Raw genomic sequence first — 13,837 nt, forward strand, 5'->3', positions numbered from 1 at the left:
AATTAGACTGATTAAAGTTGAATTATCATTTACATTAGGTCTTTTTTTCCTCTTTCAAAGTTGCGTTGTTACCATAACACATGTGAGAAAGCATGATCATTTTGTTAACCAAATATATGCCGGGCATTTTTCATTTATTGTTTGTATGGATTCAAGATGGCCATACTTTTAAACAAAAAAATGTGTACATAAAAACGTTTGTGTAAATATATCTTTTTATTAAATATAATTGTTTAGTCCTCCTCCATCAAATTGGTTTTTTAGTTGAACTGGCTAGAGCATGCAATTCCACATGGTATTAAAGCTACTGGGTTAAAATCCTAACTAACGCAGTATTTAAAATAAATATTTGCGGCTTCTCTAAAAAAAATCCAAGGAGATACATGTTCAAGGCTCATGCGAGATCTAAAAAAAAGGCCCACCGACCGTGAGGGGAGGTATTGAATATAATTGTCTAGTCCTCCTCCATTAGATCGGTCTTTTGATTGAATTGGCTAGAGCATGCAACTCGATCTACACTTTTGATCAACAATACTCTCTTCGTCCCACAAAAAGTGTCTCAATTTTATTAAAAAATGAATTTATCCACCTATGGTGGGAGGGAGGGAGTACATTGCTTCTCAAATTTCCACGGGCATAATTCGTTCTGCGGGACTAGTGCAAAATAAATAACTCTCAAAACATGGCTTATGTTTAGAGCTGTCGGAGATTTAGCACCGGATGGGCTACGAACTAAGACTAAAGGGTGCATTAGCACCGGTTCGAGAGGCCAGAGCTTTAGCACAAGTTCGTGCGGGACCTTTAGCACCGGTTCGTGGCACGAACCGGCGTAAATGGTTTTTTTGCTCCCCACGCACTCCACATCCTCCCTCCCCCCGTGGATCGCTGTTTTTAGCTTTGTAAAATTCACCTGGATTTACCCGGTGAGCCAATTTTTAGATTCTCAAAATTCCAAATGAAAATACGAAAGCAGGAAAATTTTATTTTTTCTGAGAAATTCAGGATTTTATATTTTTAAAAAAATTTAAATTAATAATTCCTTCATGCATAAAGATAACTATTAATTAACCATAAAGATTAGCCAATTTTTAGATTTTCGGGTTCTTTTTTATTTTAATAAAAAATTAAATTTAAAAAAATAAAAAATGTATTGTTTATTTATTTATTCAGGATTATTATTACATCATTACTTTTGTTTGTTAAAAGAATTAGTTGGAATTCAAACAATAAAGAAGTGTGATATCGTGACCAATATTTGAAAGGATTGATATGGTACTACTATCAATAATATGTGCGCGAAGCACTTGGAAGCGGGATGAGAAGGAACTCGGAAGTTAAGCTTGCTAGTGCTGTAGTAGTGGGAGGATGGGTGACCGAGCGGGAAGTAGGACCACAAGTAAGTAATTTGAGTAGAGATTAAGTGTAGTTAGAGACTAAACTTGTCAAATAACTAAAATACTAGAAATTCCGAAGAAAAAAAATAGAAGAAAAGAGGGAGCGGAAAATAATTAGAAAACAAATTGGATAAAAAATGGCACCGGTAGCGGGTTCTGCCACGGCAGCCTTTTGAAGCATTTTCCTGCCGCGGTAGATCCTTTAGCACCGGTTCGTGTTACTATCCTTTAGCACCGGTTCTTTGTTTTGTTCCCAAATTCTGCTACGTTCTTGCTCAAAGTGTTTTCCTCTTTCGTCAGCGTTTTCACCAGACCTCCGTCTCTCTCTGGCGTTCAGGGTCACCATTCATGACAGACTTTGGTTATTGGTGACGGGAAGCTTGAAGTACTCACATCGCCACGGTGGCGGACCTGCTGCTGAGGAACGGCGGTGCAGTGCAGGTAGCAGGTGCCGTTGATGGCCAGGTAAAGCAAGTCGACGACCACAAGGCCACGAAGCCAGACCAACAATGCGTACGTCCGCGCAAGTTTCTTCATGCATGGATCATCGGGCGGAACTACGGTGGACGACGACGTCAATGGGAGAAGATATCAGTAAGGCAAGGTAGGGCAGTCCTTCTACCTTGAGTCAGATGCATGCGTTTTTTCCTGAATAGTTTGAGTGCAATTACGGAGAACGAATTTTGGTATGGCGAAAGTCAAAACAATAGACCAAGGGGACATAAAAAATTTGAGTTCCATAACTCATACTTGGTTGTTTACTAAAGAACATTCATGAGACGTCACTCATAATACTTTAGTCAATCTAACACGTATGGTAAAAATAAGTTATATGGAAAATGCCATAGCTTGCCATATCGGCTCCTCTGTCACTGTTTATGTGGTATACGCTCACAAACGGACTTCGTATAAAAGATATGCTTGTTTTTGTAAATACTGCGCGGAACCAATTTTAAATCGGAAGCATGGAAACCAACTTTTTTTGTTTTACAGTATCTAATTCTCAATCTAACAAAATCTGACTCTAAATATTTTTGTAGGTGGTGTATTTAAGGAGTACTTTAGGGTATTTTTCCTAGCTTACGGGCTATGGCTGAAACTAGCTCTAGATATACAATGGTTTATGTTCTAAGTTATACTTTGGATTCATATATTTTACTGATTTAAAATAATAATCATATTAGTTCAATCAATGTTTTGTTTAAGGATGTGAGAACATGTTTGCTCAGTTGGAAAAATGATGGTCCAGAGCCTTTAAAGATGTCTATTTGCGCATAAAGTGCCATCACAATCCTAAGTATGATAAAATGGTAACAAAATGAGAGAAATCGAAGAGGGGAAGCTTCACTACTAATATTTTACAGCGCAGACACCTTCTATGCTGCTATAGACTCAATTGCCTATGATTTTGAATCTCGATTTAATGAACTATCTTGGAAGTTGCTTTAGAACTTCTCTTGTGTTGACTCAATAGGCTTAATTTGTAAGTTCAATATGAATGCAATTTCTCGTCTTACGCCAACAATTGAAAAGGCTTTCTCGCCAACAAAGATCATCAAAACGGAGTTGTGCAACAATATGTCCACAGCGGCTTCTTGATTACTTGAAGACTTGAACGATAAAATTACCAAAGAACCAGTAAAAAGTGACTGTGCTTTTCCATTGCCCATGAATTCTATAGATCATTAAAGCTTCATTTTTGGTTTAGTTTTTAAGTTCTGCTTATACTCAAATATATTTCTATTTTTATTATACCAAGTGACCGTGTTAGAATCATATATAGCATTAATGCCTCCGGACTATTTTCGTATATGCATAATTTTTGGAGTCCCCTTGCCTCAAATTATTTCCGTCTTTCGCCACTCGACGCCCTGGATAAGCCCCTCCAGCTCATCCGCTCATTGGCGCTTGCAGAAGTATCGTGTTTGTGCCACCGCTTGAAAGAAACATAGCCTCCGCCTCCACCTCCTGCTCCATCACAGATCGGTTCCCCCTCCTCCGTCCGGCCTTGCCGGTGCTAGGAGGGGTGGAAAACCGATCAATGGGTGGAGGTTTTATTAGAAATAGTATTTTTCTACAAGATTAGGTCAGGGTTTTAGGTGGTTGTCTTCCTTTGGTTAACCAGAACCGCTCCGACCTGCTGTTCGACGGAACGGAATGGCCGGCTCCGTCCGGTAGATTTTGATCGATTTCCAACCCAAACCAAACCGTGCGCATCTCCAACCGGAGCTGGTACGTGGAGTACCCGGAGGCCGCACGCGGCACGTTCACTTCGTAGGACCGAGCCAGCCGGAACAGTAGGACAGCAACGCACACACAATCTGAAAACAGGCAATGACGATAGGAAGATGCCGCCGCCGGCGACGACGCTCCACGACATCCCCGCTGATCTCCTCTGGCGCGTCAGCTCGCCCGTGACGGCCGTCCGTGCCGCCGCCACGTGCAAGCGGTGGCGCCGGCACATCACCGCGTACACCCGCTTGCTGGTCCACACCAACGACTCCGGCCGGCGGTACCGGGCCTGGGGCTCTGATACCATGTTAAACTTCATGCACTAGCCACTTGAACCCAAAGTCCGAACTGATGGAAAAGGGAAAGACAATCTACTTTATACACGTCAACACCCCCTCTCACGTGTGACGGAAAGACGAGAAGATAAGTCAACACGTGTAGAGAGGCAAAGAGGCAGCAGAAGGCCGGATACACACGGTAGGAGGCCGCGGGGATTTTTTAGAATAAATTGTGAAAGCTAGGATTTAAACTCGAGACCTCGGGCTTTGATACCATGTTAAGCTTCATGCACTAGCCACTTAAACCAAAAATCCGAACGGATGGAAAGGGCTATACAATCTACTTGTACACGTCAACAGCCGGGAACTACTACAACCGGACATCCCCGCCAAACGGCCCCATCTTCGTCCCGTCCTTGCCAACCGCGGCGCTCGGCGACGTCGTCGATAGCCACCACTTCTCCCTCGACTTCCTCCCCAGCGGCGGTGGCAGCGCGTGGGAGGTCGCGGACAGCGACGCCAGCATCCTGCTCCTCATGGAAGAAGACGACCGCCCGGTTGAGGCGGCGCAGCTTCCCGGACCTCGCCGTCTGCTCACCGCCTGCGCCGGCGTCAGTAGCCGGTGGTGGGGGGCAGCCTACCATGTCAGAGTTCAGGGTGACCTGCATGCTCTACGAGGAGCTCGACGGGTTGCCTCACGACGATATGGGCGCCGTGACCGCCTGCGTCTTGGACTACCGCCGGCACATGAAGAATTCGGGCAGCAGGGAGCCCGGCTGGTGCGCGCGTCACCAAGAGCCCAACACGTTTGCACGTTCGCGGCGCGAGCTCGCTGCGTTTCGTCGGCCGTAATTAACGCCTGCTCTCTGTACTTCTTCACCGACGACGGCGATGGGTCATCGTTGCTGAGATTTGACGACGTGTTCGGTACCATCGAGTTGCCGGACCTCGTCCGGGCGTCGACCGTGCGAGTCATCGTCCGCCGGGACAGCAGGAACACGACTGTCATCAGCTTGCAGGGTAGTATCCTCCGTGTCTTTGACAAACCAATCTACGGCGATGGTGCCGGCGTGTGGGTGCTTCGGAAGATCCTCGAGCTGATCGAGGCTGCCAAAGGTCTCCCAGGGTACAAGGAGGAGTACTTTTGCGGCGGTGATTTGGAGATTGTCGCCGCCGGCATGACGTCTGCCATCCTCGCTCTAACAACCAAGACATGGCTGTTCTCTGTTGACCTTGACACCATGGAGGTTGTGAAATGCAAGTGCAAGACGAAAGATTACGCCGAGCGTCGTGTCTTTTCCTTGTGAGCTGTTTCTACGCATATAAAGTACCAAGCTCATACTATGTGTTTCTCCCGACGAATTAATTGAAGTGCTTCAGTTGCATTTTTCTGCCAGAAATGTGCAACTAAACTGAGTTGCACTTTTCTTTAATTAAACTTCAGTTGCACTTTTCTAAGTTGACAGAGACTTTAGAAAATCTCAGTCAACTGAGACATAGATACACCCTTAATTGAATGTTTCCGTTAGGACTGTGTTCATTCCATTCTTAAACATTGTTCCAATAGTACGAGAAAATACTTGTTTTCCCAATTTCCATTAATTCAGTTGTGATTTTCTTAGTGCTCAGTTAATCCGGCCTTGAAACTCATGCATGATTTCCACATTTTATTAAATTATGAGAATAACAACACATATTTGGCATTAGATTAAAAATTATAATAATATACTGAGCAAACTTAAGATTTTTAGTTCCATAGAGCAAATGCCTCACCAGCTGTCGGAACTTCGAGTGTACGGTGAATGACATTGTTTTAAAACTGCAATTGGAAATTGCCAGAGGGCCCACAATCGAATCTCCCTCGCAACTTCCAGGGAGCGGAAAGATTCACACTACTAGTTGGAATTTTAGAGCAAACCTGAGTATATTAATTAGTTCCATAGAATGAACGCATCGCTAGTCATCGGGTCTTCAAGTATATATGGTGTGCGACAATAAAAAAAATATTTGCCACTTGGAAAGTCGCCAGGACCGACCATCTAAATATGTGGCAACTACGTGTGTGCATCAGGAGATGGGGCAAATATGGACATGTCCGCGCTCGAGTCTAGCCCTTTATTTTCCTAAATTATTTGTGTTCCTGATTTTTTTACCACAACACTAATAAAATTTCAAGATAAATTTGTGACATACTACAATCTTTTCAGTAGATAGACTGATTATTAACAATAAGATAAACTTCTTCCTTTTAGAGACCTCTACACCCAGGCTCAATAAATCTAGGGTAATATATCAAGAAGGCTGATGGTGGATGTTTTTGTATGGATGTAGATTGTAGAGGTGCACCGGCAGGCGTGGCTCAGCATGCAATACCAGCGGCTTCGCCATGTATAGATTGTTCTTTGACTCGCTAAGATCAATGCTCGTCACCTCAGATGGTTTGCTCCAAGTGAATCCCTGCAAGAGCCTGGCGAAGAGCATGACGGTCATGGCTGTCCCCAACGATGTTGCGACGCAGCCACGACGTCCGATGCCAAATGAGATGAACCGCATCTCACTCTCCGTGAGCACCACTTCCACGCCATCTTCTAGGTGGCGCTCTGGCTTGAACAGGTGTGGTTCGTCCCATACAGTTGGGTTCCGTCCCAAGCCGACCCGGCTTATGAGAACATGGCTGCCCTTGGGCACACGGTAGCCGGCAACGGTGGTGTCAGCAAGTGCAACATGTGGCAAGTTGAATGGATCAACGGGATGCCGACGGAATGCCTCGCGGATGCACGCCTTGGCATAGTTAAGCCGTGGGATGTCTGTCTCTTGCACAAGCCTCTCGCGACCCACCACCCGGTCCATCTCCTCTACTGCAATCCGAAGTAACTCGGGGTTGTTCACCATCTCCGCAAGAGCCCACTCCACGGCATTGGACGGGTTGTCAACCGCCGCTAATATTATGATCTGCATGAATCACACATTTAGTGCACACAAGTAAGTACTGGGGTTGCCATTCGGTAACTACGACTGCCAACCGCCACGAGAAGATGTGTTACTGGCCAAGAATACCATATCCCAAAAAAAAAAATTGTTAGCCCTAAGTTAATATTTTTAATTTTGTTCAAGCTCATAGAAAAATATCAACGTCTACATTAACAAATCAATATCACTAAATACATCATGAAATACTACATAGTGTGCTGACATTTCAGTAGTACTCTAGAAGCCAATATATTTATTAATATATAAATTAGGTCAAACATACGCATGATAGCTGACTTGGAACAAAACAGGAAGGACTAGTCATTTCCAAACAAAAATGGAATCTAAGGCGCGCGTAGTGTGCTGATAGATTGATTAGTACTATCTCAAATCATTTACTTACCTAAGAGGATCGATGGGGACGGTCAACCTCGTTCAGCATGCACGTTCAGAATTCCAGATAAAAAGGTTCGATCGTTATAATTTATTTACTTGCTTTCATGTACTATTATGACTGATTACCTTGGTCTGTGCTTTGACCTCCTCAATGGTTAGCAACGGGTTGCCATCGCCGTCTTTGTGCGTTACGAGGACGTCGAGGAGGTCCTCAACCTCCTCCTTCTCGCCGGTCTTCCACTGCCTCCACCGCTCGTCGATGGCCGTGTCGTGAAGCCTATCCAGCGTCGCGTTAGCCTCCTTGACGATCTTCTCGTGGCCGTCGAGGTCGAAGCCGACTAGCCACGGGAGGTAGTCGCTGACGCAGAACGAGAATAGGCCCGCAATGACGGCGAAGGAGGCGTCAATCTGGTCCCGCTCCATCCGCCCCGGCCCGCCGTCAGGCTGTGGCTCTCCCAAGTACCGGCTACCAAAGAGGAGCCGACGGATGACGTTGCCGGTGAAATGCCGCGCGACGTGCCTGACGTCCACGGCGGCGCCGCCGCCAGCGATTTTGTTGTAGAGGTAGCGTGTGAAATGGTCGGCCTCGTCGGCGCGCTTGTCGTGGAGCCACCTGTGGCGGGACGGGGAGACGACCTCTGAGACAAGCATTCTGCGCATCTTCCTCCACTGGTCGCCCACGGGCGAGAGCACGGCCTCCTTGTACCCGCCGCCGGCGGCACTGGAGGCGAAGGTGAGCGGACGGGACGCGAAGTTGGCGTCCTGCTTCTTAAACACCTCCATGGCTATCTTAGGGCAGGTGACCGAGATGACGTGGACGCGGCCGAACCGGAAGCAGGCGATATCAGTGCCCATCTCCTTCATCACGAGGTGGATCCACCTGAACACGGCCGGCTTATTCAGTATCATCTCGGGCAGGTTGCCCACCACCGGCCACGGCTGAGGCCCGGGTGGGAGCGGCGCCGCCGACGACGAGCATCGGCTCTTTGGCCTAAACCTCTGGACGAGGTAGTATGTGATCGTTGTTAGTACGACGAGCAGCACTAACAGCGAGGAGGAGGCTCCCTGCAGCATTGTGTAGCTTGGCTTGCGATTGCTTGATGCTGTCTGCGCAAGCTCGAGGCCCCTATTTATGTACATTCTGAACCTACCTATATCGACATGAAATGATTGAGCGTGTATCGCATGTCGAGCTGAACCACTTGCGGGAAAATAAAGCCACCACGTTAGTCCACACATCTTCGCCATTCAACGAGTACGAATGGGTACTAATGATTACGGCCGAGATCTAATTAGTAAGACAAACAAAGTACTTCGATTTGACGCGAACTAGCAGCCGATCGAGCAGCAGAACGCTGGCATCCCATACCAAGAACAAATCAGAACACATAGCGTAACTGCGTAAGGAACTAAGGACAGTTCCCTTTAAAAAAAAGGAACTAAGGACAGGGCTGATTCTAATGCTGACATCAGGCGGCCGATGCCAGCAGATGCACATGATGAATGGGTTGGGATTCATTGACATTTTCTTTGGTGTAAATCAAAGTCAACACATAATTATGAGCTGCCTGGATGAAACTCACATTTGCCTTAATCTACCCTCTAAGTCGAGGCGCGAAATTGTGGAAGAACTAGCATTGTTCTAGTCCTAAATTAGTAGGAGGATTATTACTAGTAGTTTATAGTGAGTTGAACAAGCTAAAGGGGCGGCTAATTCGCGAGCTTACCAAGTCGTTCCGGGTTTCTGATCTGAACAACGGACGAACTCTATGTCTCCGATGAGGATTTAAGCAACGGTTGTTTATTTCTAGTTGCCAAATATGTGGGGAATGGTCGTTGCAGTTGTCTGTCCTCAATGTGGGCAACCCATCGTGTAAATGTTTTACGGCTTGGGGGGTTTACACTGTTGTGAAATTTGTAGGCCTATAGAAGCACACAAGCCTCATGGTTTTAAACCGTGGTCTTTCTATTTCTAGTAAGTGTAGCCTCACAGCCCATGCATCTGACGGTGAGACACTGTGGGAAACAATGGCTTTGTCGAGTGGCCAAAACACTCAGCAAAGACCCTCTCCAACTCAGCAAAGCCTACACGGCAGGGATCCCGTTGGCAAACAGGTTTGCTTACTGTATTCTTCTCGGAACTTGACAAAGACTTTATATGGTGCCACATTCCGTTCTCACGAACCGACGGCTAGCAGACGAAAATGGGAGGCAATGGTTTTCCATGTGTTTTCTAACACACTCGGCGAACCATTATTTCCCCCAAAAAAAATGTAATCACCATGCAACCATAATAAAAAAAATCTTGTACAATGTTTTATAATGGTGGGCATTGCTGCGCAAGAGAAGAATCACCTAGCCAAATATCCTCCCAAAACCGCACTTTCATCTCCCAATTTTAAAAACCTCTATTAAATAAGCATCATTTAACTCACATTAAACCTTTCCAAAAAAAAAAGGAGAACCCATTGGTTTTGTCTCAACTTGCGACAATGTTTTATCCTTGAAGTACTTCTTTTGTAAGAGTATTTGCCACATTCTTTCCCTGTAAGTAATTTAAATAACCATTTGCCATACCATAACTATGAGAGAATTGCATCCACAGCGGAGTGGGAGTATAAAATTTCTCTCAACTCAGTTGCCCCTCTTTGTTTTCCAATGACCTAATTCACAGGATTTCCGATCACACAGGTTGGGTTACCCCCTCGGAAACTCAAATGGGTCTCAAACCCAACTCTTTCGATGCAAGGTCTATCATGTTTTGTGAAAAAATATGGTATATTATCATCTATCTGGACATAATCCAATGCTACCACTCTGGAGTTTTTTTTAGTTTTCTGACAGGTTTCAATCTCCTCTTGACATGCTTTGAACTCTTCCTATTATCCTTAGAATTGTTCAGTGTGACAATAGTTTGCTTATCATAGTTCATGATACTTCCATGAAACAGAGTCACCACCAAGAGTGATTACATATCCACTTGTGGCCTTCATCACATCCGCAACATCTGAGATCCAATTTAAATCACTATACCCTTCAAGTACCCTTGGATAACCGGTATCATGAATTCCGTAGCTCATGGTTCCATTTAGGTAGCGCGTTACTTGTTCAAGAGCCTGGCAATGATCATCTCCCAGGTTGGCCACAAACCGGCTAATTTTTTCTCACAACAAACAAGATGGCAAGCCTCCTAGAGCAAGTTAAATACATTCTTTTGAAGCAACACACTAGGATCTTAAGGCGTGGGACAAATTTGCACTCAACATAGCCAAATCTGCTTAACACCTTCTCAACATAATGAGGTTGTAAAAGTGTAATCCCATTATGTTGGATATAGTGCCCTAGAGGCAAATAATAAGTAGTGTTTATTATTATATATCAACAATTCATAATAGTTTCATGCCATGCTATAACTGTATCAATTGGAACCATTGATACACGTGTGGTATTGTAAACAAACCAGGGTTCCTAGTGAGCATTCACAAACTAGTTCATTGAGGTCAATCGATGATCGAGGTTTCCCGATCATGGACACACACGCCGGTATCAAAGTAACAAAGGTAATGGGATACGATGTAATGGTTCATACGACTGACACATCTTTGTAGAATACACAGGGGTCATTATTGTTGTCCAGAACACCCTAGTGATCATTGATCGGAGAGTGTCTCGGTCATTTCTGCGTCATTCTTGAACCTTATGGAAACACACTAAGGTTCAACCAAACTTAAGATTGTTTTGGATTCATTGGAAACACCGAAGAATAGTAAGAGAACACCGGAATTGTTTCGAAGATCCGTCGGAATAGTTCCGGGGTCAAAAGAATAGTTCGGAGACTCGCAAACATGTTTATTATTTAATTACATGAATTAAATAATTAAATATAAAAAGGAAAATAGGAAACCCCTAAAAGGGGGCCACCCTGTGGTGGCCCAATGGGGGCTGAGCGGGGCCAAGGAAAAGGAAAAGGTGGGCTGACTTGGTGGCACCGGTGCCCCCGCCCCAAACCGTAACCCTAGTTGCCACGGGGCAAAGGAAAGGTGGCCCCACCTCTCCCCCTTGACTCCTATAAATAGGCCCCAAGGGCTCCCCTCTCCACACACAATCTCCCTTTGGGAGTTTTTCCTCCTCTCTCTCTCTCTCTCTCTCTCTCTCTCTCTCTCTCTCTCTCTCTCTCTCTCTCTCTCTCTCTCTCTCTAGTTTTCTCTCCCGCGTGTGGTTCCTCGAAGAGCTGCACACGGAGGGAGTTGACTCCACCCGGTACACAGGAGCACTACCGGGATTTGGATCCAAAAGATCCTCTTCCACAACATTAGCTGGATCTGAGGCCGGGAGAGTCGTTGAGCATCGTATGTGTGCGAAACTACGAGCTGTTGCACTAGCGGTACTCATGGTGATACGAGAGGACTTCTACACGACCCTGAGGTCGGCGACGGAGTACGACTGCATCAACCATGTTCTAGTAGAATGTTAACCGCTATCGGTCTATGAGGGTACGTCACCGATATCATCTTTGTTACTCCATTACTCATAGATAGATCTGGGCAACCTGGTTGCTCGTTAGTTAGAATTATTTTGTTTTCTGCTATGAATCCCCAACAATGGTATCAGAGCCAATCTGTACGTAGTATTCTTATACGGTTAGAATGCATGCATTGCATGCGGGAATCGATTCTATAATTGTTACCCTCTCACGTGTACTTGTTCATACTACGACATTGTTTGATGAAGCGACCCTGACCGACCTCACGCGTCCAGGCGTCCTTGAATCCAATGCATGGTTTCCAAGTGGCTCCTTCAGGAAGGTGTCCACTCCCAACTTAGTTGAAAGAAACCCGTCCAGTCACTCATACTTCATCAAAGCATAGCACATGAACAAATTATGGTGAGTACGACAATCACCACTATCATTCTCACTCGTGGAGTTCTTGATTTTATCTCCTAGAAATTATTGTATTACATAGAACATGTCATTACTTAATGAGGGTGTACCTCAGGCGTTGGTACAAATGTATGAAATTAGACCCATCAATTTTAAGTTTCTTATTACACACAAAAGAACCATAATTCAACATTGGGTATGATATGATCTACAAAGATGTTGCAGAGACATTCAAGACTAAGTTCATAATTTTTGTGAGTTCATGTTTTATTCAAATTATTATTAATGAGTTCGAACTAGAAAACATTATCCCTAAGAATGTTTCAGGTGATTACATGATCCCAATTCAATATGCCTCCCTGGATCTTCACGACCATTGGCACAGCTTCAAAGGTAGACACTAAGTGTCAATCACATCATCTAGTGCATGTTTGGACTACTGGATGAAAGACCAATTTGTGATAGATGGGGTTTTGTTCACTTCCACACTACAAAGATTGTGTCTTGGTATATGTCATGAGAATGAAATCATTCACCTCTCATGAATTCCTGGCTTAGTTAAAGAACTCTGAAAGTAGAACCAATGGCAAGAAAAGTCATCGACGGAAAGAGGGTATATGTGATATACACATTATACATGTTTTCTTACAAATGCTTGTCGTGGTTTATAAAGTATTTGATACTTGGTCTATTTATTGGAAAACTGAGCCTACTGCTTGAGATTTGTTTGAAAGAGTTGAGGTGACAACATGTGTTAACGGAAAGCGAAGATGCTGACGGCCGATGACATTCTCCCTCCACATATATCATTTGGATTAGTTAATGGATTTTAATAAATATTTGTAAATGCCAAGAGTGTGATCCTTATTAGCATGCCTTGCATCTCGCAAGATAGTTATTCATATGTGTCAGAGACAATCAGTTATCCTTCTTATGAATATAGCCTTTTATGTTCACAATTGGTTATGAATGAGTTATTCCTATCATCGTCCCGATGATGATAGATTGAACATTTAGAAAACACTAAAATGTCAGAAAATATCCAAACTTGATAATGACATCATTTTCGAATGACACTACCGTTTAATTCATGTATGGCATGGTGTATGTTCATATTCGATGAAACACAAAGTCATTAGATGCATACTATTTTGACACATGTAAAGTTATACCTTATGAATAAAACTCCGTGTTATGGTAAAATAGAATGTGCGCTAAAATTGTCGAGTACCATACATAATGATGTATATTGGATTTTAGCAAGTAGTGGATATCATTATTTTATAAAATTCACTGTTATTTTAAGTAAATATGTGTATTTACGAAATGACACTTAATCTGAAAGAAATTGATGGGCTCAAAGATTTCAGAATGATGAAGGGTATTAATTAACAAGAAAAACTAGTCTCTATGATTTGATCAAAGTGAAAAAAGTTTTGAGTTATGGTTTTCTGCATAAAGACTTGTGGAAGATGTTTCACAAAATTGCAATGTTTGAAATATATCAAGGTGTTGATATGTCTAAAACACTGCAATCATACTCTATTAAAATATTGTGTGGTCCAAAATTATCTCTTATCATGTTGCCATTATTATTAACTAGAATCCTCATTTAAAGAATAGATAACACTCATTTGAAATAGGGGACGATCTAAAATTCATGGAAATTTTGAGTTACGGGAAAA

The 13,837-nt window shown here is 43.9% G+C and overlaps 1 protein-coding gene across 1 annotated transcript; it reads right to left on the reverse strand.

Moving 5' to 3' along the window:
- Nucleotides 1-6,196: 6,196 nt before the first annotated feature.
- Nucleotides 6,197-8,410, reverse strand: LOC124689323 (tyrosine N-monooxygenase-like). The gene is made up of 2 exons (XM_047222871.1): nt 7,397-8,410; nt 6,197-6,856 (listed from the first exon to the last, which is right to left on the reverse strand). Exons 1-2 carry the CDS (start codon nt 8,408-8,410, stop codon nt 6,197-6,199), a joined length of 1,674 nt encoding a protein of 557 aa, XP_047078827.1.
- Between the last annotated feature and the right edge of the window lie 5,427 nt (nt 8,411-13,837).

The sequence above is a fragment of the Lolium rigidum genome, chromosome 2 (genome assembly GCF_022539505.1).
Source record: "Lolium rigidum isolate FL_2022 chromosome 2, APGP_CSIRO_Lrig_0.1, whole genome shotgun sequence".
In the NCBI taxonomy this organism is placed as follows: domain Eukaryota; kingdom Viridiplantae; phylum Streptophyta; class Magnoliopsida; order Poales; family Poaceae; genus Lolium; species Lolium rigidum.